Source organism: Pipistrellus hanaki (genome assembly GCF_964339955.1).
Source record: "Pipistrellus hanaki genome assembly, chromosome: 4".
NCBI lineage: Eukaryota > Metazoa > Chordata > Mammalia > Chiroptera > Vespertilionidae > Pipistrellus > Pipistrellus hanaki.
The window spans coordinates 78,670,201-78,698,015 of record NC_140506.1 but is presented as its reverse complement, the minus strand read 5'-3'; the positions used below and the strand labels follow the sequence as shown (position 1 = coordinate 78,698,015).

The 27,815-nt window shown below is 41.4% G+C and overlaps 1 protein-coding gene across 2 annotated transcripts in view; it reads right to left on the bottom strand.

Annotated features, from left to right (window-relative positions):
- The window catches only part of SMG1 (SMG1 nonsense mediated mRNA decay associated PI3K related kinase), a 101,126-nt gene extending 85,477 nt beyond the window's left edge, over window positions 1-15,649 (bottom strand). For both annotated transcript variants that reach the window (XM_084880755.1, XM_084880754.1), the window contains exon 1: window positions 15,203-15,649. Coding sequence is in view for 1 of the 2 variants with exons in the window: in XM_084880754.1 (XP_084736880.1) it covers window positions 15,203-15,285 (83 nt within the window). In the remaining variant the exon portion in view is untranslated. The remainder of the gene's footprint in view (window positions 1-15,202) is intronic.
- Window positions 15,650-27,815: the final 12,166 nt, after the last annotated feature.

The window sequence follows — 27,815 nt, the reverse complement described above, 5'->3', positions numbered from 1 at the left end:
CTTCCTCTCTGTAAAAAATAATATAAAATAAAAATAATAAAATAAAATAAAATAAAATAAAATATATTTTAAAAAATCAATGGGAAAAATATCCTCACTCCTCCAGTGAAGATTAACAAAACAAATTTTTAAACACCATAAAAAATTCATCAATCCCACATGTCCCTCCACCAACAATCTGCCTTCCCTCTCTGCAGTCAAACTGTGAGTTGTCTCTACACTCCACTCCCATTACTTCACCTCTACTAGCTCCTCCATCACTTTTGGCAAAACCATCTATGGCCTCCAAATCCAAGATATAATCCAGGCATTATCTTACTCATCCTCTCCGCAGCTTTCACGGTGCTGCTGAACAGGGTTGAGCAGGTTGTGGCCTGCACAAAGGTGCCTTGCAGAGAGTATTGCGGTGGGGAGAATAAAAACCATTTTGAAACATTCTTACAAGATACCTATATGCTGAGATCATGATAATTTAAAGTAACTGGATTCTTCCCTTTCTTTGGCTTATGGGATGTTATACTCTTATTTCTTCCCACCTCTCTGGTCCTATTATTTCAGGAGCCTTTAAAATAGGGGTGTCGAACTCAATCAGAGAAGGGGCCAAAATCTAAAATCCAGCCTAAATCGCGGGCCGAATGGTTTACTGAACAGTCATAAACTGACAATGTCATAAACTGACAGCGGAGTGCAGTGATGACAGCGCGGTTCGGGCCACATTGCAAGGCCTGGCGGGCTGGATTTGGCCCGCGGGCCTTGTGTTTGACACATGTGCAAAAGTTTGCTCAGTCTCCTCTACCAATCCACTAATCTTGGAAAGCTATCATTCAGAATTGAAGGTCAGATAAAGAGCATCACAGATAAGAAAAAGCTAAAGGAGTTCATCACCACCAAACCAGTATTATATGAAATGCTGAAAGGTATTCTTTAAGAAGAGGAAGAAGAAGAAAAAGGTAAATATAAAAATTATGAACAACAAATATATATCTATCAACAAGTGAATCTAAAAATCAAGTGAATAAAAAATATGAACAGAACAAACTGGTGAATATAATAGAATCAGGGGCATAGAAAGGGAGTGGACTGACAATTCTCAGGGGGGTGGTAAGGGAAAAGGGGTGTGAGGAGTGTAGGAAGAGAATGGACAAAATTGTACACCTATGGATGAGGACAGTGGAGGCAGAGGGGGGTTACAGGGCAGAGGGTGGGGTGGGAACAGGTGGAGGAGAGCTATGCAAAGGGGGGGAGGACCAATTGTAATAATCTGAAAAAAGATTTATTTTTTAAAAAAAAGGATGAATGGGTGAACAAAAGTGGTATATCTATGCAATGGAATATTATCCTATATAATAAAAAGCTAATATGCAAATAGACTGAATGGCGGAACACCTGAACAACCTGTCACTATGACTTGCGCTGACCACCAGTGGGCGTGTGTGGAACATGGCAGGCACTGACTATAGCGGATGCTGGAGCAGGTTAGTGGGGGCACCAGACCAAGGAAGGGTACCGGTTGCTGTCATTGGAGGTAGCCTCTGGTGGTTGCTGAGAATTCTTTGCTGCCGCATGCTGCAGTCCTGCCCCATGCTGCAGTCCTGCCCGGCATTCACAACAGCTGCCAGTGCCGTCCTCACTCACACCCACCCACTAAGAGCTCTGGCCCCACTTGTACCCACAGCCAGTGCTGGAGTCGCTGCTTGCACCCACTTGCCAGTGCTTGGCACCAGTCTCAATCGCTCAGCACCAAAAGCGGGTGCAAGCAGCAGCTGCTGGCTCTGATCTTCCCTGAGGGCTTCTCCACCTCCCTCTACTCCTGAGGGCATCGGTGCAGCAGCTGCTGCTGGTACCCGCTCCTTATATCAGCCTCACTTGCACCTGCTCCTGGTATCAGCCTCAATCGCTCCATGCTGTCAGCAGTGCAAGCAGGGCCTGCACTGGTGGTGGGAGCAGGGCTGTGGGCAGATAGGGGACTGGGGACTGTGGCAGGAGAGGCTAGGTGGGGGCACGGAGGATGGGCCAAGACCCGCCTCTTGCCTACTGCAGCCTCGTAGCCCACAGTTCCTTTCTAGGTGCATGAATTTGTGCACTGAGCCCCTAGTTCGACCATAAAAAGGAATAAAGTACTGATACCTGCTACAATATGGATGAACCTTGAAAAGATTATGCTAAGCAAGAGGCCAGACACAAGAGGCTATATATTGTATGATTCCTTTTATATGAAATATGTGCAACAGGCAAATCCATAGAGAAAGGAGGTTTATATTTGCTAGGGGCTGGGAAGAAGGGAAAATGCAGTGATTGTTTAATGGGTACAAGTTTCCCATTTAGAGTGATGGAAAGTTCTGAAACTAGATAGTGGTGATAGTTGCACATCATAAATGTATTCAAGAACACTAAATTATAAAATAGCAAATTTTATATTCATTTTGCCACAATTTAAAGAACTTTATGATGATACTCTTGAAAAGTTAAATTATAGGGGGGAAAAGATCATTGGTTATGGCTGGGAGTAGACGTCGACTACAAAGAGGCACAAGGAAATTTTGGGGGATCATGGAAATATTCTATAACTCAGTGATTTTCAAACTTTTATAGCACACATATGCTAATTACTAAATTTCTGCAATACACCAAAAAATATTTTTGTCAATCTGACAAAAAAATACCCCAAAAGACATAATTTTTATTCATTCACATTAAAAGTCTATTGTAGTATTGGGCCATTTTTTTTTTTTTTTTTTTTTTTTTTTAACAATTTAAGGCAGTGGTTCTCAACCTTTCTAATGCCGTGACCCTTTAATACAGTTCCTTATGTTGTGGTGACCCCCAACCATAAAATTGTTTTCGTTGCTACTTCATAACTGTAATTTTGCTACTGTTATGAATTGTAATGTAAATAATCTGTGTTTTCCGATGGTCTTAGGAAACCCTAATAGCGGTTCTCAACCTGTGGGTAGCAAAATTACAGTTATGAAGTAGCAACAAAAATAATTTTATGGTTGGGGTTCACCACAACATGAGGAACTGTATTAAAGGGTCGAGGCATTAGAAAGGTTGAGAACCACTGGTCTAAGGGAAGAGAGGTCAGGGCCCCTGACTAATCAGGTATCGCATGTTTTAAAAATTGTGACACACCAGTTGAAAATTGCTGCTATAGCTTGATTGTAGTGGTCATGGTTACAATATTTTATATCTTTTTAAAAATATATTTATTTTTATTGATTTCAGAGAGGAAGGGAGAGGGAGAGATAGAAACATCAATGATGAGAGAGAATCATTGATTGGCTGCCCCTACTGGGGATCAAGCCTGCAACCCAGGCATGTGCCATTGACTGGAATCAAACCCGGGACCCTTCAGTCTGCAGGCTGATGTTCTATTCACTGAACCAAACTGGCCAGGGCAATACTATATACATCTGTTAAAACTCAAAGAACTACACAGCATATAAATTGTACCTCAATAAACCTAACTTTAAAGGAAATACTTTTATAAAATATAAAAGACTTGATTTAAAATATACAAGTAAGCAGCAAACAAGAGCCAAGAAACAATGCTCAAAATCTCACTCTGGCCAGTGTTGCTGGCTGGTTAGAGCATCGACCCTCACACTGAAGGCATGATGGTTCGAGTCTCAGGCAAGGGCACTTACCTGGGTTGCAGGTTTGATCCTGGCCCCAGTCAGAGCACATGCAGGAGGCAACCAATAGATGTGTCTCTCTTCCCCCCTGTCTCACCCTCTATATATAAATCAATGGAAAAAATATCCTCGGGGAGGATTAAAATTAAAAAGTACCAAAATCTCATGATAGCTTAATACATACATACATATATATATATATATATATATATATATATATATATATATACACTCTTATAATAATATGAAGTTGATTCCTATTTGTTTAGAGAATACATGTGGGGCTTTTTTAAGTAGGTACTTCAAATTATTGCATTGGCAGAGTATACCTTTTCCATGATCCCATGGGTATATCTTCCTACACACATACTAGACTGGGACTGGGGAAAGCAACGTAGCATTCAAGTGGCATTCTTATAAGAATTAGTTTTCAGCCGAAACCGGTTTGGCTCAATGGATAAAGCGTCGGCTTGGGGACTGAAGGGTCCCGGGTTTCGATTCCGGTCAAGGGCATGTACCTTGGTTGCGGGCATATCCCCAGTAGGGGGTGTGCAAGACGCAGCTGATCGATGACTCTCTCTCATCGATGTTTCTATCTCTCTCCCTTCCTCTCTGTAAAAAATCAATAAAATATATTTTAAAAAAAGAATTAGTTTTCAAATTCCAATGATATAAAAAAGTTAGGAAAGGTACAAACTACCTTTTAACCTACCCTTTCTCTATTTAATTTCCTTTGTACCTGCCCTCCAATATGTACTCACAAAGATTGTTTCCTAGGCTACAATTTCAATGGGTATCAAGTTCTTAACATGTAAATTAAAAAGTACAGAAGAAGAAAAAGAAAAGAATGATGTTAATCTATAGTCAAATTCCTCATTGGCCACTTGAAACAGGTTTTAGCCTACTGAGAGCACAGTAGAAAATGTAGAAAGAACACCACTAATATACTGGAGAGCAATTAACTGCATCTGCACCAACCTATTTTTTAAGTATGAATATGAACAATGTTACAAATGTCATATGCCATACTTAACAAAACTTAACAATTATGAGCTTTCACTAATATATACTCGACATAAATACCCTTTATGAAATCTTTTTAAAATTATTTGTATAGATTTTAGAAAGGCAGATGGAGAGAGATAGAAACGTTTATGATGAGAGAGAATCATGGATCAGCTGCTTCCTGCATGCCTCACACTGGGGATGAGCCTGCAACCCGGGCATGTGCTCTTCACCTGGTTCATAGGTCAATGCTCAACCACTGAGCCACTCCGGCCAAGCCCTTTATGAAATTTTTATAAGTTACTACACACACAATCACTCTAGAAGAGAAAGATGAAATGTGAACTAGAGAGTGTGTACATGTGTAGATAATTCTAAAACTTTTTGAGGAAGAGATAAAAAGTTCCAACATTTGGTTTAGACATAACACTATAAATAGCATCTGTGTGGCACTTTAAAGGTTTTGAAAATAATGTCCCCAACTTCTCTTTAACCAGCTCTAACCCTACTCCTTAGGAAGGCAAGAGTGATTTCCTCAGAGGGACAGCTGGCAATGCCAGTACAAAAGACCTTTGTATTCCCACTCTTAGCCCACTGCTATTTTCATGACATCTTAAGGTAAATATTTGTGAAGGATCTATATTAAAATGCACACAATCTTAAAAATAAGTATACATTAAAGAGGAATCTAAAACACCCTGTTTCTGTCTTCTCCAATGCAATTCTAAGAAAACAAGCAGAAAATTTTTAAATGGACTAAAAGAGTGGGGAGAACAGCACTATTGGTGTACTTTTTATATCCTTAATAAGATTACAATAAGAACACAGGGAATGTTAGAATTATATTAACTATACAAGATAGGCCACTTTAAATAAAAGGCTTCTTTTACAAAGCTTTGTCTTATAGTCATCAACTGATAATCCTTCACATTAATTAAGCCTAGATTATTATTTAAATTTTTTAGAATATTGGATTTTTTAAATTCAAATTCTTTATTTTTTTAAATATATTTTATTGTTTCTTACAGAGAGGAAGAGAGAGGGATAGAGAGTTAGAAACACCAATGAGAGAGAAACATCGATCAGCTGCCTCCTGCACACCCCCTATTGGGGATGTGCCCGCAACCAAGGTACATGCCCTTGAACCTGGGACTCTTCAGTCCATAGGCTGACGCTCTATCCATCAAGCCAAACTGGTTTCGGAACATTCTTTATTATTTAAAGTATTACATAAGTCTCCTCTACCCAATCCCCCAACCCCATTGACCTCTCCCCAACCCCTCCCACCCTCCATTGGATGCCCTCACTCCCCTACTGTCTGTGTCCATTGATTATCTCAAAAGCAAGCCTAAATTAATTTTTAATTTTAATATTTTCCAAAAAGGGACAAGATATCACATATTAAAATGCTATCAATATTTCAAATAATGATAGAATAACTTTTAACAGAATTCTAACTCAAACCCTTCAAAAACAATACAAACTGTGTCTTCGAATTCCTTTAAACCCAACTAATAAATAAACACTAAATCTCAAGTTTTATAGCCCTGCTGCTGGGAAACCTGCTACATTTTTATTTTTCTCCACATTTATCCAAAGAATATAAGGACAGGCAAGGAAAACAACCAGTGTTAGGGGAAAAAAATCCAGGATGTGTTCTCTTTCCAATTAAATATATATTAATTCAATTGTGCCATATTATGTGATACTGATAATCTTTGGATCTTTTTATTTTTTATTTTATTTTTTTAAATATATTTTTATTGATTTTTCACAGAGAGGAAGAGAGAGGGATAGAGAGTTAGAAACATCGATGTGAGAAAATCATCGATCAGCTGCCTCTTGCACACCCCCTACTGGGGATGTACCCGCAACCAAGGTACATGCCCTTGACCGGAATCGAACCCGGTACCTTTCAGTCCCCAGGCCGACGCTCTATCCACCGAGCCAAACCGGTCCCGATGAGAGAGGATCTTTTTAATCATCTAATCAGAAAACAGTCCAATTCTATAAAGATAAAGTTTTATATCTTTCCTGAAATTAATAGGATTTTCTATCTAAATTCTGGTAAATCTCAAGAAGCCAGTGAGGGGACCAAAGTCCTGCCTTTTGGGATACTGATTTTAAACTGGTTATTAGGAAATAAAAGACCCTCCCACTTTCCTGACCAAAAGATTCAGATAGAAAAACTTACTCCAGGAAAGAAACCTTAGCTTAATTTGAGTTAAGTATGGTAGATAGTTGGCATCAAGCAGGGGCCTGGTTAGCTAGATACCCCCAGTCCCACTGAAGCAAGAATTTACCTGCAGTATGTTCAGCTCTTTCTCAACTACCTATAAATTGCCTTCTTCCTTTAAAATCCCATCACTAACCATCCCCTTCTCCTTTGTCCAAAAAGACATATAACACCCAATTTGCCAAACTATCTTTGAATTTTCATGCTTATGTGAATTCTCCAGGAGCACATATTGAAATTTGATTTTCTCCTGTTATTCTTTTTCTGTTAATTTGATTATCAGACCAGCTAGAATTTAGAAATTGGAAGAAAATATATTTTTTTAAGCGGCACACTATTATAGAATCTGCCATCAGGGCAATGAATCTGAATTTCCAGGGTTAGAATCAAAACAAAGAATCTGGAAGTAAAGAAAAGTGTTACATTTCAGACAAGACATTCCAGGGTTCATATTATCAGGAATATAAACCAAGGAGACCCTGAAGAGGATGAATAGTAGGAGTCCTGGATTGCTTCAAAGAACTAAATATTTCAAGATGAAAGTTAAAATTTCAAACGCACATAACACAACTTTTTTTAAATCAGAAAATTAAAATGCTAAAGAGGACACATTTTCAATGAATAAATAAAGAGGAAAAATTTAAATTTCAGTAAAAAATAAAATAAAATGTTGCCAATACTATCAAGTATGAAGGAAAAAAACTAAGCTATGTTGTTATAAAATCCAATATGTATGTACTAGTGGAGCCTTTTCACTAATCAACAGAAAAGGCATTAACATATTGGATATAGTAAAAGTAAATAATGTAAATAAAGATGTAGTAAATATTTAGTTTAACAATTTTAAAAAATCTGTAGACATACATTAGTATACAATTACCTCAAGCCACTGCAGAGCCATTAATAATTTTGGTTCTTTATTACGATAAAAAGGGTAAGGTAAAGGGAAAAAGTAGTGCCTCTCTTATATATAAACAAAGAAAAAGCATAACTTAGAAAGTTCCATACAAAAAAAAAAAAAAAAAAAAAAATACAATTCTGATACCAGAAACCCCTCTGGAAAAAAAAAAATATTTTAAAATAATAAAAAAGCCTGTGAAATGTTTTCAACTAAACATGAGGTTCTAGACATACTATCATAATAATATGAATAACAACCATAACCTCCAAAGCAATAATTTCTAATAGGACTACAATTTCCTTTTTTTAAAGAATATAAAGATTAATATAAAAGAAGTAGTTTACTGTTTAGAAATCTGTTGAATCTGGAAATTTTGGATTTCAGTCATTCCCCGATCAGCAGGCATACAACTAGCAAGTTTTGTTTCCTCAAATCATTCTGGTGGAAAGCCAGAAAGCTCAACTCAGCACTTAAGTTTTAAATGATTAGCTTAAAGATTCAATAGATACAGGATAAGATAATGTGTAAAAGAACTTTAAATATGAGAGCAAGGTATTTTTCCAAGATGGATAAAACGTATAAATCTTAAACAACCATATTCTTTCTTCTGTAAAAGATCTAGCCACCTCAGTCAACTAGAACATTGTTCCTTTGAACCTGTTCAATCAGCTTAAGTTGCTGTCCCTGGCTAACTGTGCTGCTATACAAAAACAGTTCCTTTCAAAATGCCTCCTACAGTAAGTGTTATAAACTCTACAGAAAAAACTTGCAAAATTCCATTTTCATGTATTTACTTAAGAAAACAGAAACACAAAATAGAGTGTAAACTACTTGATGCACTACAATAGAGAAGAAAGAATACAGAGGTGAAATGATTATACAAGACGCATGCACATGGGGAAGAGTACCCAGGGAAATGTTAGAGAAAGCTGATTCTTCTCACTGAGGGATGACATTTAGGCTGAGAGAGCAGGAGAGTACCGCAGGGTCAAGTATACCAAGAGCAAACTGTGCAGTAGCATGAAGCAAGAACAGCACATGCAAAGGCCCTACAGTAGAAATGAGCTTGAGGAGTGCTTTAGGTAAGAAGACACAGAAGCTGGGGAGAATTGGCTCTGGCTCAGCCCTTAGAGACTTAAACTGGAGAACATGAGATCAATCATTGAAGTGATAAACAGTTAGCTTTCATTATAGATCTGTCCAAGATCAGAAATGAGAGGGATCACTTGGGGCAGAGGTAGCAGGGTAGGAGTGTTAAGGGTTATATTGCTGAGAGTATTAAAAAACAAGAGCTAATAAGAGTAGGTATGTAGAGGATGAGGAAAGGTAAAGGAACCTGTAGCTCACAGGAATAAAATTGGCCAAGCAGAGGAGTTCCCTCTGTGTTTTAGAACACAAATGCCTGAAAAGGTTTCATTGGCAGATCCATCACCTAAAACCAATTTTACAGACATCATTAAGTTGGTGATAAATTGTAAGATAATATTCAATGACTTTTCTACAAAAAGTACCACTTTAGAGACCATCCTCAAATCAAATCCAGATAACAAGACTGGAAATTCCCATATATTGGGTTGAATAATTTTGTCTGAATTAAAATCATGAATTATAAACAGAATATTGAGGTCCTTAAGCAATGTCTTGTCCAGACTGTTCTAATTACTTCTACTTCAGTGTCAGAGCAACCTCCCATTAATTTTAATCTTCCTAAATTACACCACTTTCCCGCCAGTAGAATGTCAATGGTTTCCTAAAGTCATCCCAAATAAACTACAATTCAAAGGCCTACAATCCAGCTCCAAACCAACTTATTTCTTTTTTAATATATTTTATTCATTTTTTACAGAGAGGAAAGGAGAGATAGAGAGCTAGAAACGTCGATGAGAGAGAAACATCGACCAGCTGCCTCTTGCACACCCCCCACCGGGGATGTGCTCGCAACCAACGTACATGCCCTTGACCGGAATCGAACCTGGGACCTTTCAGTCCGCAGACCGACGCTCTACCACTGAGCCAAACCGGTTTCGGTCAAACCAACTCTTGAGCTTTATCTTTTACTAGAGGCCCAGTGCATGAAATTTGTGCACAGGGTGGGGTGTGTCCCTCAGCCCAACTTGCACCCTCTCCAATCTGGAACCCCTCGAGGATGTACAGGTAGGATCAGGCCTAAATGGGCAGTCTGACATCCCTCTCACAATCCAGGACTGCTGGATCCCAACTGCTCACCTGCCTGCCTTCTTATTGCCCCTAACCACTTCTGCCTGCTAGCCTAATCACCCCCTAACCACTCCCCTGCCAGCCTGGTCACCCCTAACTGCTCTCCCCTGCAGGCCTAAGTCCCCCCACCCCCCAACTGCCCTTCCCTACAGGCCTGGTCACCTCCAACTTCCCTCCTCTGCCGGCCTGGTCACCCCTAACTGCCCTCCCCTGCAGGCTTGACTGCCCCCAACTGCCCTCCCTTGCAGGCCTGGTCCCTCCCAACTGCCCTCCCCTGCTGGTCTGATCACCCACAACTGCCCTTCCTTGCAGACCTGGTTCCGCCCAACTGTCCTCCCCTGCTGGCCATCTTGTGTCCACATGGAAGCAGCCATTTTGTGTGTTAGAGTGATGGTCAATTTGCATATTATTCTTTGATTAGATAGGATAGAGGCCTGGTGCATTGGTGGGGGCCGGCTGATTTGCACTGAAGGGTGTCCTGGATCAGGGCGTGGCATGGCCTGGGTGAGGGGCCTGTGGTGGTTTGCAGACTGGCCACACACCCCCAGTGACCTAAGCTGAGGCCCTGGATCTGGGATTTATTTATCTTCTATAACTGAAACTTTGTAGGCTTGAGTAGAGCCAAGCCTCCTGCACTCTCTGTGGCCACAGCCATCTTGGTTGGGTTAATTTGCATGCTATTGATTGGCTAACGGGCGTGGCTTGTGGTGTGGCAGAGGTACAGTCAATTTGCATATTATTCTTTTATTAGATAGGATTTGTATCACTCCTCACAAACACACCATCCTAAACTAGAAATGTGTTAGGAAGGACAACTTAGATTTTTCCATCTCCTTATTTTCGTTCGTGTGTGTGTGTGTGTGTGTGTGTGTGTGTGTATAAGATTCCACCCCCCCACCAGAGATTAAAAATGGCGGCTGAGGAGGTGGATGCTGCACAGACATGCTCTCAGCAACAAGTTGGAATTACAACTGAAATATGGAAAGGCTTCCTTCCTGAATAATCAACAGAAAACTCACAGGAGAACCCTCATACCCAAGGACCAAAGGTGGAGACTGCACAGAGACTAGCAGGAGGGGCGGAGGGGTGAAAGGGCTAGCGGGGCCCCACCACAGACAGCAACCTGGAGAGATACCTCAGCTGTCGGCAGGGGGGAGACGGTGGGGGCACCAAGAACTCTGTGATCTAAAGATTCCTACCCCCTCAATACACACACAGACCATTTACTGTCAAAATACTGTTTCCCCGAAAATAAGGCATCTTCCAAAAATAAGACCTAGCGCATGGAAAGATAAGATATCCCCTGAAAATAAGACCTAGCACAACTTTGGGAGAAAAAATTAATATAAGACACTGTCTTATTTTCGGGGAAACAGGGTAGTAGAGATCAATTTCATGGCCCCACTGCTTCCCTATCCCCCCACTCACTCCAGGTTTTAAAATCTGTTAATCACATATAGAAATAATTATATCAATAATTATCACAATTAATATCCATATAATGCTTTACCTTTTACAAACTCCTTTCTTATCTGCTATCCTAACATACTAAGCTTCAATTTAAACATATAATTGCCAATTAGTTAATAAGGAATATATTTTATTTTATAATGAAAAAAATATATTTCCCCCCAAAATTAAACACTCATACACAATTATCTGAAAAATCTTAGTGTGCTTGGAAACCTGTGGTACAAAATTGGCAATCATTAAATTATATTAAAACTATATAGTTATAAAATACATAACTTTTTCCCTTATATAGTTTATTATATTATGTCTCTATGGATATTAGACAGTACAGTCTCATAAAAGGCTGAATAGACAGCTCTGACTTCAAAAATCCAACTTCTCACAATGTCAGATATACTGGTTTCTGGCTTTTCTATCTTCACAGATTCTTCCTTGTCTTTTGGTCTGTGACAATGGAGAATAAAAGTATTTGTACTTTTGAGAACTTTAATCTTTCTAGGTTTTACCAAAAATTGAAGATATTTTTAATATACAGTTACATCCTTTTAGAATTATGAAAGATCTTAAGTCTGGGCACTGTAAGGCACCTAATATCTATCTGTTAAACGAATCAAGCCCTAAGATTTCCAAGTATAGAAATAAAATACATTTTCCATTGACCTGCATGCTTCCTCCTGTTGGACTAATCTATATTTGACTTCAATGTCAAAATAATCATGTCATTTAGAATATTAAAATGTACAATAACTAATTATACATTTAATTTTAAAAACAAAAACTCTGATCTCTATCTTAATTGGTACTAGATTACTTCCCTAAATAAAGTGAATGGAAAGCTTTGGCTAGCAGCTATGATTGAAAAAACAAGTATTTGCCTAATCACTCTTGAGAGTGCAATGAATGGAAAGGAAGACTATAGTGCTAGATACATGCTTTTTGCTGACGGTATGCTTCAAGCAAAGGTGAGCTTGCTCTGATCCCCTATGACACTAGTCTCTTCAGCCATCTGGAACACTTCCTGTCAATATGTGTGAAGTAGCTGTGTGACCATGATTGACTCAACAGTCGGTTTCCAGACTAACTGACAAAAGCCTGTATCTAGGGTAATAGAACCAAATGAAGCAAAGAAGGAATGGTACAGAAAGGCAAAGAATCTTTTAAAAAACCAAAGTGACTCAGATGAACCACAGGAATCTGCTTGCATTTGAAGATGTTTAGAAAAATAAGCCCTGGCCCAGTAGCTCAGTTGGTGAGAGTGTCATCCTGATATACCAAGGTTGTGGGTTCGAACTCCAGGGAGGGCACATACAAGAAGCAACCAATGAATGCTTAAATAAGTGGAACAACAAATTGATAAATTGATGTCTTTCTCTCTGCCTCTAAAATCAATAAATAAAAAAATAAAATATATTTACTTAAAAAATAAAACCCCATGGAGGATCAAGCTCCATTCTGTCAGTGAACTGTAGACTGTCACCTTTCCTTAAGTAAAGTGTGGGCAGAACAACCTCAAAGTTAACTTATGAAAATTTATGACCCGGCAAACATCTGAGGTGACCATGCAAATAAAGCTAGTGTACTGTCCATAGTTCTCTGTTCCCTGCTCTACATAAAATGTCAAGTGTTTCCAACATCTAACTAACTGTTACTCTGTGTAATCAAGCATATCTCATAGTATCTGTCCACCTGGGCATAAGTTCTGAGAATTTATTATAGAGCATAGCTTGAAAGCAAGCATACATTGCCTTGCCCCGCCCACCCTAATCCACACATCCAGGAAATAAAAGAAAATGTGGATAATATTAATAATCCATGTACATAGTTCATAACTGTATAAGCTATTCTGCTTCATATTGGTCAAATAAAAGTCAGCTGACCCCAGCAGGTGGCTGCAATGCTGGTCATTTATTTAGAATTACAAGCTACAATTTTTTCTTTTCCAAAAGCTCTAGGACTCTTTGACAAGGGCATTTTATATAGTCCTCTAAAGGGATATTACATTATTTTATATATCCTGATCACAATATTGAAAAATAATGAAAAATCCATTGTCAAAGAGCTCTCAAGCATCCAATTTTATCATCTAATTCCTTAGATGCAAAAAAAAAAAATCACAGCCGAGACCGGTTTGGCTCAGTGAATAAAGCGTCGGCTTGGGGACTGAAAGGTCCCGGGTTCGATTCCGGTCAAGGGCATGTACCTTGGTTGCGGGCACATCCCCAGTAGGGGGTGTGCAAGAGGCAACTGGTCGATGACTCTCTCTCTCGTCCATGTTTCTAGCTCTCTATCTCTCTCCCTTCCTCTCTGTACAAAATCAATAAAATATATTTTTAAAAAAATCACACATTTCAGTGAAAGTATAAAACAACTAAGAATGTTAACTACAGATAAAAATACTTAAGCTAGTCAACTGATTTTATTTAAAGCACTCACAAACCTTCCCTGACTATACTTTTCTTTCTTTTTTTTTTTTTTTAAACTACGTAGCATCTCAATTCCAGATTCAGAAATGGACTTTTAAAGTCATCTAGTTATATTCATCAGTTCTCAACAGACACCCAATTTGGTAAGGCATATTAAGTGGGATAGGATGCATACCACCTATTAGCCAAAAGATTTTCATTTTTCTATCAAGTCTTAAAATGTTATACACTAACATCTTACTCAGTTCTTTCCAAACACTGTTGGAATTAACATCAGGAAGCAAAAGTTATCCCAATAATAACCCGGGTATCTTACATGTATTTGGCCAGTTCCTGGACAATCATAATGTAAGTGTGCTTCAAAATAGGAAAGCTCCATGAATCAACTAATCCTTAAATATTGCATACACTTGAGGAAATTCTAGGCACCGGGTTAAATTCTAAGTACTAGTCTCTGAATATCACAAGCACTTATTCAATAAGAGATGTAAAAAACCAATCGGTCCTAAATTAACTAAATTAAGCACAACTGCCCATTAATCAGATTAATCAGAAAGACGCCACATTTAAGCTGATGCTCCTGTTTAATATATTCAATATCGACTAGGCCCCAAAGCGGTTTGCGAGCAAACCCTCCGCACATGAGGAAATCCTCTCCTCCTCTGGGTGAGTCAGGTGTGGATTGCTCTCCACCAAAACTTCATTTCCCAGGACCAGAATTGGTGGGCCCTCGTTATTAGCGCACTCCCAGCCTCGTCTCATGCCCCACAACTACCCTCCCTGCCTGAAGTCAGACGAAAGCCTCGTTGAGTTGGGTGGTGTTTCTTAAATTATTAACACGTGGAAGGGGGGGGTGGGGGGAGAGGTTGTCACCGAAGAGATCACAATTAAGCAGGTCTTTCCTATGGGCGCCGAGAGGGCGAGGGACCAAGGAAGTAGGAATTACAGAGAGAGGGTCATGGACTCTCAGGGTCCTCCAACTCTAATCCCAAAACTGGGGGGAAGAAGATGGTAACTAAAAATGTGTCCCCACTACCAGGCCCCTTGACACCCAACTCCTAGGCCGGTGCCTCCGCCGGGCGCGCAGGGTCTGGGCTCCAGCCCGGGGAGAGGAGAGGCATGGAGGCCTGGCCTCCCCGCGGCCTTCCTCCCGGAGCCGAGCCGGGGCGGGAGGGGGACCCAGGAAGCCGCGCCCGGCTCCCGGGGGGGTGGAGGGCCTAGGCCGCGCCTCCCGGCCCGGCAGCCTCAGGCCTCGGCGCCCGAGGCGGGCCCAGGGGTCGCGGCGGCGGCGGGCGGCGCGGCGCTCACCTACCTGGGTTGCCAGTCATTCCAGCTCCGCGGGTACCTGGTGCCGCCGCCGCTGCTCAGCCGAGACCCTGGGGCTCTGCGGCTCATTACCTTCCCCGACACGACATGGCCAGGCGCCGCCGCCCGAAGAAGCGCCAGTCGCCGCCCGAACTGATCGCTGCCGAGACTCCGCTCCGGCCAGGGAGGAGGAGGAAGCCGGGGAAGAGGAGGCGGCGGAGGGCGGGGGAGGCAGGCGGCCGTTCCGGGTTCCGCCTGAGCCCACAGCGCAGGAGGAGGAGGAGGAGGGAGCGGCGCGGTGAGCGGGAGGCGGAGGAAGGGGAGGCGACGTCTCTTCCAGGCCCGCGCGCGGCCCGCGACGCCGGGACCCGAGAGGAGGAGGACGGCGAGGAGGAGGCGGTGGCGGCAGCTCCTCACGCTCACACAGACACAGCTTCCCCGCCTCCCGACTCCGCCCGCCGCTGCCGCACGGCATGCTGGGAGCGGGAGGCGGGGCCGGCGCCCGCCCAGCCAGGGCGCGGGGGCGGGGCCTGGGGAGCGGGGCGGGGCCCGGGGCGGGGCTAGAGGGCCACCCTCCCGCGCTCGGGACACGCCCCTTCACTCCCCGCGAACCACGCCAAGGTCCCTGGGCCCGCTGCTCGGGCTCCTGGGAGAGGGGATGTCTGCCACCCCCCCTGCACGCACACCCTCCCAGCTCGCCCCAGAAGGCACCTGACCCTCGAGAGCCGGACTGTGAGCGGTAAACAAGAATCCAATCTAAGACCTGGAGTGACAGCGCGCGCGCTCACCTTCCCCACCCACCCTGTCTGGTGAAGAGTGAAAATAATAAAAAAAGAAAGGGCGTGGATATCCACCTAGCCAACCCCCACCTGACACCTTGACCATTTCTTCACATTGGTAGGCACTAATCTAAATGGAGGGGGAAAGGGGAGCAACCACCAGCCCCTGTCCTCACAACATGAACTGTGCTTGGGAATCACTTTGCCCACCTTCGCCACCAGAAAGAGTTTGGCTAAACTCTCCCTCCCCAGACCCTCCCACAGTCTCCCCAAAAGACTTTCTTTACTAAAGCACCTAATGCACCCTGTGGTTGCAGATTCAGAGAGTAAAGGTGGATAAGATTCATGTCCATCCTTACTTCCCCATGTAATTTTTGTCATTCCCTATATAAGCAGCTGGCTTAGGGGGTGCTGCAGGGCAGATTTTTGTGGATGACCTGCTGCTCTCCCATACTGCCTGCAGTATTGGAATAAACACTAATATATAATTTTTTTTTTTTTTTAAGATTCACATCAAACAGGTAACTGGGGAGTTACCTTTGGAAGAATAAATAGTCAAAGGGTCTTAACCTTATCTGTCCAGAGGATCTTAACCTATGGTTTTATGCTGCAAGAAAAAGTCTTTGTGTGATTTAAAATTATTACCAAAAGTACTTGAAGATTATGAGATGTTGGTGTCTCCACATTTCAATTTGCTTATCCCCCTAACCCCTCACTAAACTATGATTCTACCAATTCTAAAGGATGGAAAGTTAGATTTTCAAATGAGCCCTCTCTCCCCACACCCATCTCCCCATTCAGAGGGAAAGAAACTGCTGCTCTGAACTAGAGCTGATATCTGACTCAATGCAGAAATTTCCACTAGGTCAGACCCAAACATAGTCATCCACATGTGTAAAAAAAAAAAAAAATGTAATAATACACCCAAGAGGGATATGTTCCACAGGTACACACTCCATCCTAAAATTTGCCCTACAACCTCCACATTTGCCCACTTCCTTCTTGCTAAGGGGAGGATATGAAGAAGGTCCTATTAGTTGTAAAAAAAAAAAAAAAAAAAAAGGTCCTACCAGAGGTATCCTTTCTTCCTGATTTGTTATTTCCTCTTCCTGGTTCTTCTATGAGGAGAAAAAGTCCCTCCTGAATCGTCCCAAGATTAGGGTTTCCTCATTAGTACGGTCCTCTCTGGGAGACTCTTATTCCTGTCACAAGGTATTTGGGTTTTGTATGTTTGTGGTTAATGTTTCATTACATAAGCAATAAGGAATATATTATTCTCAAGTATGGTTTAAGTGTACAGTCTAGTCATGATTTATTCTTTCATTCAACATTCAGCCAAATTCACTGAGCATCTGTTAACCAAATAGTTGGGAACATGGACAGTGGTCAAGACTTAATCCCTGTCCTCAAAAGAACTCTGGAAGTAAGGCTCAGAAAGATAGGTTTATTATAAGAAATGACTGAAATATTTAGTTTTGCCCTCTCTCCACCACCCTGCAAGGCTGTCTTGCATTCTGACTACAATGTCCCCCTCTCCCAAAGCCTTTTCTTAATTTTAAATTCCAAATGTCCTTGGACCTATTTTCCTCAGATCCTTTACTTTTTATGCACCAGCTGAGTAGATGCTTCCCTCCTCTTTGGGACTCGCAGACCCATGAGTAAATAGCTGATGTGGCCGATAAAGCTTGTATATACTTCCTTAAATAGTTGATTGCAGTAATGATACAGTGTACAAATTATGTCAATTACCCATGTTCTAAAATGATTTGAAGCAGAATAACTAGAACCTTAGACCCCTGAGAAAAATTCCAGGAGTCTTCTAACCTTTCCAAATTATAAAACAGCAGAGTAATTTGAGGAAGGACTCTGGGTTCAAATTCCAAGCCCTTCACTTAAACACTGAGAAAGTGTCAGCAATCTCCCACCTCTCACAGTGCCCCAGTTTTTCATCTGTAAAATGGAGATGATAACAGTACTGTCAATCTCTTAAGGATTAATAGACGTATTGCCCGTAAAGTTCAACAAGCATTCAATAAATGACAGCTAAATATCAGATCTACAATTTCTGTGAAACACATGGTTATTTGGATAATATTTGACCAATGAAGGAGGGGGGGAAAAAGTCACTGGCAGGTTGCTCAAACAATTGCTTCTTATTTATCATATACAATTTATCAATTGCTTTTTTGTACTTCTCCCACAGAAATCATTAAAAACACTCAGTGTTGGCAAAGAGATGGTGTAAGGACAACAAAGATAGGTGTCATTTGGCACAACTTCCTGGAAAGCAATTTAACAGCGTGTATCCAAAGACTTAAAATTGTTAATACCCTTTCCCCCACTAATTCCACCTCTGGGAATCTACCCTAAGAAAATTTGCCACACTGCAGCCAGAGTGATTTTCTTAAAATAAAAATCAGATCATGTTGCCATCCTACTTTAAACCCATCAATGGCTTTCCATTCTCCTCAGAGTAAAATTCAGACTTGTCACTACCAAGAGCCTACAAGAGCCTATGAAAGCTGGTACCTTTTACATTGCAAATATTCCACAGCAGCTCATATCCAGATCAGGATCTTAAAGGTGGGTCTCAATTTTATCTTCACTATGCCTAGGCTGCACCCCAGACCACTCACATCAGAATCTCTCTGAGTGGGCCCAGGCATCAGTATTTTTTAAGACTTCCACAGGGGATTCTACTGGGCAGCCAAGGTTTAGAAACAACATCATGAAAATGATATCCATGCCCCCCCAACCTCAAATCCAAGCAAGTGTAGGTCACAAAGAAAATTCTAAACCATTGAGAGAAAAAAAGAGTCAAAAGCCCAGTTTTTCCTATGGTAACAACTACTTGGATATTTTAAAATGTATATATCAAATATGATCAAGTCTCAAATCTTAAAAAAAAAATTTTCCCCCATTTCTTTTGGTGGTTCTGCTTCACTGGTTTCATTAGCACTTTCTACTCTACTCCATAGGGACCACTTTTCTGTTCCCAAAACACACCAAGCCAGAGCCTCTGGGCTTTAGCACTTGCTGTTCCCTCTGCCTGGAATGCCTTTCCTACTTTTTTTTCCATCGGAGTTGTGTTGACTGCCAACAAAAAGTCAGCCAGATATTCCCTCAGCAAAAAAGGATTTTAAGGGTAAGGCATGTAGTAGATTGCAATCCAGCATGCTTAGCTATAGCAAGCCATATTCAAGTCCTGGGAAACCAAAGGAGAAGTGGTTCTTGAATAGAGGGGAAGAGGAAGTTGCTGGCGCGGTGCTGTTATAACCAGAGTTCTTCCCGTAGGGCTTTTGAAACCATCATGGGTGTGTGAGCTCCTCCTCCAAGACCTCCCAATTCCTGTCCAGGTTGAAGTCTTTGTCATTCATTTTGACTGGGTGAAAGCGAGGGAAGTTCTTCTGGTGACAAATTCCAGGAGGCACTCACAGGATTGTGTGTGTGTGCCAACCCTTTCTCACCCTGCTTCTGGCAGCTTTCCATGGCCCAGCTTAATTCTTCTAAGAGGTTTTTCCCAGACCTTCCAGCCTCAAAAAGCTGGCCAGTACCCTTTCCAGGTACTCTGCTACACGCCCTACTCCTTTCATTGGTAACACTCACCGCCATCTGCAAGTACAAGGTCCCCCCCACTCCATTTATCTGTCACACCCTTAGGAAATGAGCTCTGTCTGTGAAAGCAAAGTCCACACCTGTCCCACCTCTATCCTTTCGATCCCCAGTATATAGCACAGCAACCTGACCCAGAGGAGGCACTCACACACCACTGTTAATGGGAGGAATGAAATGGGAATGAGTGGAAATATAGACTAAGGTTAATACAAACGTGTTAATCTCCGTTTTACTTATTAATAGAAAGAAAAAAAAGGTCCAGCAATAGGAAACTATTTAGGAGATAGTACAGTCATAGTTAGAATTCTATGCAACCATTAAAAGTTAAATGTATGAAGAAGTTTTAATGAAATCAGGGAAATATCATGTTAATTTATTAAAAAGAAAAGCATGAGATTTAGAAATGAACGTGTGCTAGTACCTCAATTGAGTTAAAAATAGGAGGGGGAAGTTTCACAGAAAAAAGGTTTGGAAGAAAATGTATTAAATTTACCTAATATTGGTGTCCTGTGATAAGTGGGATCATGGGTGACCTTTTTTTTCTGATTATTGCTAGTTTTCTAATACAGAAGTAGTAGTTATAAAAAAAATTTCAACTAAAATTAGGCATTCAGTATATATGTGTTGAATGAATGGACAAAGAATGAATACTCACAGGGTGTGGCACTGACCCACATAGACCAATGAAATAAACTTTGGCCAAGGCATTGAGTCTTAACTCCAATAATAGTGACTAACTCTAGCTAATATTTATTGAGCATTTACTAATGCCAAGCAGTGAGCCAAATGATCTGTGTGGGCTACTTCATGGAATCCTCCAAAACCACACTCGGAGCTAGGTGTCTCTGATGCCAGGAGGAACTGAGCAGCCTGCCCAAGGTCACCTGCTGGCCGTAGGCAATGACAGGCAGGCAGGGACAGAAGGACATCTATTTGGTCCCAACCTCACTTAGACCTTTGACATTATTGCCTAATGAGGTTACACAGAGTCCCAGGGGCACGGTGACAGGAAAGAAGTCTGGATTTTAAAAATTGTGTCTCCCTTATTGGCCCACACACCTGTAGAGGCTCTGCATGAACATTTCATAATAAAGATATTATTACCTGGTGAGTAGATCCTTATATTGCATTGTGGTTTCCCCCCCTTGTGTTAAAAGTTCTCAATTATAAGAAGGAAAGTTCTTAAAATATACCATCCATGTTGTGCCCTGTCTGCTATTTCTTACAATTTTAACAGACTCAGAGCCTCAAACGCTGCGAGTTGACTTGAGCCTTTCTTAACTTCTGAAAGACTCTGGCACCCAGAGTCCTTAACCACCGGGATTTTCCTGGATAGATATTTCAGATTTCCTAGATAAATATTCAAATTTATAACCTAATAAACAAAAGATAAGGTTCTCTCTACAGCCAAAGATAATCTACCCAGCAAAGCTATCACTCAGAATTGAAGGCCAGATAAAGAGCTTCACTAATAAAAAAAAAAGCTAAAGGAGTTCATCACCACCAAACCAGAATTATATGAATTGCTAAAGATAAAAATTATGAACAACAAATACGTAACTATCAACAAGTGAATCTAAAAACCAAGGAAATTAAAAAAAAATCTGATGAGCAATATTAACTGGTGAATATAATAGAATCAGAGGTATGGAAGGGGAGTGAACTGAGGATTCTTGGGGAAAAGGGGAGAGGGGGATGTGGGAAGAGACTGAACATAAACTGTGCACCTATGGATGAGGACAATGGGGGGTGGGGAAAGGGCAGAGGATGGGATGGGAACCTGGTGGAGGAGAGCAATGGAGGGGGGGGGGGAGGAATATTTGTAATAATATGAACAATAAAAATTTATTTAAAAAATAAAAAGATAAGGTTCTCTCTTTTGTTCCCTTTAATCCCCAGACCTGGCACTGGATTAACCCCAGTTAGCATGGAGGAACTTCTCCCTCCAGCAGGAGATCTGAGTCCAAGAGTGACTGTAACACACAATCTTAAAAGCAGATCCACATCAGAGAGACATTACAGCAGATTGAAGAAGAAGGAAAACAGCAGTCCTCTTGTTCCTGCTCCCAGATAGGAAATGGTGGTCACAGTCAGCCTCCCTTGGCGAGGGCTATTTTTATAGCCAGTTTTCAAGCTGGTGCTGGAGGAATTTGGCTGGGAAACCTCATGACACATTTGAAACCTCCACTCAGGCTGCTTCAGCTGGAGGCAAGGGCCAAGCTTCTATGAATCAGGACACCAGACGCGCTGCCCAATGGCTCAAGCATTCTCAGAACAATAAATAGGAGGGTGATGATGCTCAAAGCTATTTGAGACTTATAACGTGGAGAAAAAGAGGAGTGAGAGTTCCACAGGGTTGGCCGCGGTGGTGCCCCTGGATTTGCGTGGCAGTTCTAAAGGAGCCACCTCCTTTGTTTCCCAAGATTAAAGCTATACCAGGGATATCTGTAAGTAAAAATACAAATTATGTAAATGACAGTTCCAACAGCAAGTCATTGCCAGGTATTTTTGTTGTTATATTGATTTCAGAGAGGAAGGGAGAGTGATAGAGAGATAGAAACATCAACGATGAGAGAGAATCATTGATCAGCTGCCTCCTGCACGCCCCTTACTGGAGATCAAGCCCACAACCCGGGCATATGCCCTTGGCAAGAATCAAACCTGATACCCTCCAATCTGCAGGCCGACGCTCTATCCACTGAGTCAAACCAGCTAGGGCTGTAGTCATCTTTTAACACATGCATATCTCTTTCCTTTACCTAGCAAATGTCTTTATGAAGAGTTGAATTTTATGGGACAGACTTTTTACTTTTTTTTAAAAAAATAATAAATGTTTTACTTTACTGATTTGAGAGGAAGAGAGAGAAAAAAGGGGTGGGACAGAGGGAGGGAGAGAAACATAGATTTGTTGTTCCACTTATATATGCATTCATTGGTTCATTCTTGTATGTGCCATGACCAGGGATCGAACCCGAAACCTTGGTGTATCAGGAAGATACTCTAACCAACTGAGCTACCCAGCTAAGGCCAGACTTTTTACTTTGAATGCTAACTGACAAGCACTGTTTGGCCAGAGAGAGTGCATCTTCCTTTCTGTCTGACTTTTATAAAGCAATATAGCTTTGGTTTTTAACTCGTTTCTTAAAAATATTATTTTTCATTCAATATTATTTTGTACTAGAGGCCCGATGCACGAAATTCATGCAAGGGCCTTGGCCACAGCTGGGGCCTCTGCCACCTCTGCCGCCTCTGCCTCAGCCCCCGCCCGCTGCAGCTTTGTCCAAAAGGAAGGATCTCTGGCCTAATTAACATATCACCCTTTTATTATTATAGATTAGTTTCAGATGGGGCAACCACAGTGGTGGTTAGACAGTCATAGACTTTACAGTGTTCTGATATTGCCAGTACCCACCTGGCACTATACATAGTTCTTACAACACTAGAGGCCTGGTGCACAAAAATGTGTGCATTCGGGAGTCAGGGGTTCCCTCAGTCCAGCCTGTGCCCTCTCACAGTCCAGGAGCCCTCAGGGGATGTCTGACTGACAGCTAGGTCCGCTCTCTATAGGAAGCGGGTCTAACCTGCAATCTGGCCTCCCTCTGAAGGAGGCGCCCGAGTGGGCCAGTCAGGGGATGGCACCAGCTGGCGAGCACTCCTCCGCTACTGCTGGTCACTGTCTCTCCCCCCACACACACACCCACATCGCAGTCCCCTACCTCTGCCCGCTGGCACCGCCATGACTGGCCTGGCACTGCCTGCTCCCGGCCCTCCTCCCCACAACGTCCTTCTCCCATTCTGAAGATTTTCATATTAAGCTTTTATTTTGTAGGATTACTATCTATATTCACTATGCTGTCCTTTATGTCCTTGTGACTACTTTATTTAAGTTATGGCTTCTAGTGTCTTTCCCTGGGTTCTTACCCAACTCCAGCTCCTTGAACATCTTGCTGAAAGTCAGGGCCCTCCAGGATAGGCGGGAGAGAAAAGACATTAATGTGTGGTGGGGTGGGAAAAGGAAGTATGCATAGTAAAGTTAAAGCCAGGTAAAGGACGGGGGTGCCTTCAGTATTTGCTGTCACTACTTGGAAGTCACCCAAGTAGTGACAGCATGGTGATGATGATGATGATGATGATGATGATACAATAGCTAACATTTACCAGGCTCTTGTTACCAGCCAGGCATGGTGCTAAGGGGCTTTGCATAACTACCTCATTATTAATTGAATCCTCAAACTGACCACATAAAATTGGTTGCTCCTCTTATTCCTATTGTACAGATGATGAAGTGGAGGCTTATAGAGGACACAACTAGCCCAAGGTGACATAACCAGGAGATAACAGAGCTGAAGTTTAAACGCACATGCAATTGTCTTGCCTGTCTCCATGCCGCCCCTATAATTTAGCCAACAATCAACTTCATCTATCCAATGGTATGAGTAGCCCATGTTCTTTCTTTCTTTTTCTTTCTTTTTTTTTTTTTTTTTTTTTTTTTTTTAATATATTTTATTGATTTTTTACAGAGAGGGAAAAAAAGAGAGAGTTAGAAACATCGATGAGAGAGAATCATTGATCAGCTGCCTCTTGCACACCCCCTACTGGGGATGTGCCTGCAACCAAGGCACATGCCCTTGACCAGAATTGAACCTGGGACCCTTCAGTCAGCAGGTCGACGCTCTATCCACTGAGCCAAATCGGTTTCGGCTAGCCCATATTCTTAAAAGCAAGCAGGTGTCACAAGTGTAATGCATTGCAGTTAAAGAGTTAAAGAGCCCACCAAGTAAGAGAAGGATAAATATGTCCCTCCAGAGCTTCTTGCTGAAATAGAAATGTCCGCCCTCTTTGGTGATCGGCTGTATGTCATAACTAAAATGGTCCCTTTGTCCCATGCCAAGGAGGCACATAAATGCTTATTCTGGAAGGTCTTTTATGCTGAAATTCTTTGAAGGTCACAACGCTTGGTGTGGTGTTTGAACCACCCTCCAGGCTTGCCACCTCTCGGGGGACCCTTCCCGCTGGGCCCTGGAAGAAGCTTCGCAGGAAAAGATTTGAGGTGCCTTTTGGACGCAGGGGAAGCAGATGGCCGAGTATGACATCACCTCGGGCCAGGGAAACAGAAATATGGAAATAATGGGATTGTAGAGAAATAATAGCCTAATCTCCAAATCATCAGCAAGTGTTTGGACTTGGAAGTGAAAAGGCAACCCACAAAAGAGAGAAAATATTTGCAAATCGTATGCCTAAAAAGGGAGGGGTTAATATCGAGCATATACAAAGAACAGTGTTTATTCACGGCAAATACCAGGATGGAAGAGAGCTAATAAATGTCAAAACCTGGCCTTGTGCTGCCCAGTTGAAAAGCAGATACCACCTCTTTCACCGTTTTGTTAAAATAATAATGATTACTTACTGAAAATTTTAGTTATATTTAATGTATATTTTAATTTCTAAGAACCACCATTCCTCAAACTCTGGGTGGAGAATATTATCAAATCTTCATTTTCACATAGGAAGAAATGGCACACAGGAAATTTAGCAAGTAACTTGCCCCAGGCCACCCATCTGGTGGTAAGTGGCAGAAACTGGTTTTGAACCTTGGGTTTCTGATATCAAAGTGACCCCTTACCTGAAAACCACCTGAGGGGTATATGAGGAGGAACATTTTTCTGACCATCCTTTCATGTACCGAACTTATGAACATCAAAGGACACTATCAATAAGTGAAAAGGCAACCCACGGAAGAGAGAAAATATCAATATTTGCAAATCATACACCTGAAAAGGGGTTAATATTGAGCATATACAAAGAACTCTTACAATTCAACAACAACAAAACAAACAGCTCAATTGAAAAATGGGCAAAAGCCCAGCCAGTGTGGCTCAGCGGTTGAAAATTAACCCATGAACCGAGAGGTCCCCAGTTCAATTCCCAATCAGGGAACATGCCCGGGTTGAGGGCTCCATCCTCAGTGGGGAGCGTACAGGAGGCAGCCGATCAATGTTTCTTTCTCATTGGAGTTTCTATCTCTCTATCCCTCTCTCTTCCTCTCTTTAAAGTCAATAAAAACACGTTTTTTGTTTTTTTGTTTTTTTAATGAGCAAATGACTTGGAATAGATATTTCTCCAAAGAAGATATACAAATGAAAAGATGCTTAGCATTACCAATCATTAGGAAAATGCAAATAAAAATCACAATAAGATACCACTTTGTATGCATTAGAACAGCTATTATAAATAAACATAAAAAAAGTGTGGAGCAATTAGAACCTTTGTGCATTCAGGTAGGCCTGTAAAATGGTATAGACACTATGGCAGTTCCTCAAAAAGTTAAAAAATAGAATTACCATATGATTTAGAATTCCACTTCTGGAATAAAATAATTGAAAGCAAGGACTCCAGCAGATATTTATACTCATGTTCATAACAGCATTATTCAAAGCCCAAAGATGGAAGCAACCAAAATATCCAAAAATGGATGGATGGATAAACAAAATGTGACATACCGTACTTTTCCGGTGTATAAGACGACCCCCCCTAATTTTACAGTTAAAACATAGGTTTAGGCCTATATTTGCTGTATAAGACTACCCCCGACTTTCGAGGCAACACCAGTTCTTTTTTTAATAGACCGCCTCTCTGACTCTGGCCAATCTGAGCAGGCTTTTTTTTTTTTGGTTCAAAAGTCGTCTTATACACCGGAAAATACGGTACCCATAAAATGGGATATTACACACCCTTAAAAAGGAAGGGCATTCTGAGATATGTTATACTATAGATGAACCTTGAGGCTATTGTGCTAAGTGAAATAAGTCATATAATAAAAAACAAATACTGTGTGATTCCACTTTTATGAGGAACCTAGAGTAGTCAAATTCATAGAGACTAAGTAGAACAGTGGTTGCCAGGGCCTGGGAGGAGGGGAGTTATTGTTTAACTGGTACAGAGTTTCAATGTGAGGGGAGGACAAGGTTATGGAGATAGATGGTCGTGATAGTAGCACAACCCGTGAAAGTACTTAGTGCCACTGAATTGTATACATAAATGGTAAATTTTATATTATGTATATTGTGTCACGATGGGAAAAATGGTAAAGGGAGAGAGAGTACAAGTCATAGGAGCGATTACTATTCTCTGCTTAATAACTTTGCCTTCCTAATGATAACAGGAAACAATAACAATATCTTTTATTTAACAATATCATTAATAATTTGATTAGAGCATTTAATCCATTTACATTTAAGGTTATTATTGATAGGTACTCATTTGACGCCATTTTTATTCTATAACCGTGTTCCTTCTTCACTTCCTATTTCTTTATTTTTACAGTAGACCCTTTAGCATTTCTTGCATTGCTGGTTTGGTGGATATAAATTCCTCAGTCTTTTTTTGTCTGTGAAGCTCCTGATTTCCCCTTCAATTTTGATTGATAGCCTTGCTGGGTACAGTATTCTTGGATTCAGACCCTTCCTTTGCATGACTTTGTATATTTCATCCCATTCCCTTCTGGCCTGATATGTTTCTGTTGAGAAATCAGTTGCTAGTCTGATGGGGGTTCCTTTGTATGTCACTTTCTGTCTCTCTCTGGCTGCTTTTAAGATTCTTACTTTGTCGTTGTTGTTAGCCAATTTAATTATAATGTGCCTTGGCGTCTGTTTTCTGGGATTTATTTTGTTTGGGACTCTGCGAGCATCTTGGATTTGTGTGGGTTTTTTCTTCTCTATCTCAGGAAAGTTTTCTGTCATTATTTCTTGAAATACTTTTTCCATGTCTACCTCAGTTTCCTTTCCTTCTGGAACCCCAATTATTCGAATATTATTTTGTTTTGTATTGTCCCAAAGCTCCCGTAGGCTCTCCTCCTGCTTTTTAATCTTTTTTTCTAGAAGCTGCTCTAATTGGGTATTTTTTTCCATCTTGTCTTCTAGCTCACTGATGCGGTCTTCTGCTTCATCTAGTCTACTCTTGATGCTTTCTATTGAGTTCTTCATGGTAGCGATGTCATTTTTCATTTCTTCTTGGTTCTTCTTCATTTCCTCATGGTTCTTCCTCATTTCTTCTTGGCTATTGTCAAATTTCTCTTCCATTCTTTTTAGCCATCCTATGATCATTACTCTGAATTCTTGCTCTGGTAGGCTGCTTGCGTCTGACTCGTTTACTTCCTTTTCTGGTGATGCCTGCTTTTCTTTCACGTGCGGACTATGTTTTTGTCTCCCCATGGCCTCTCTTTTCAGG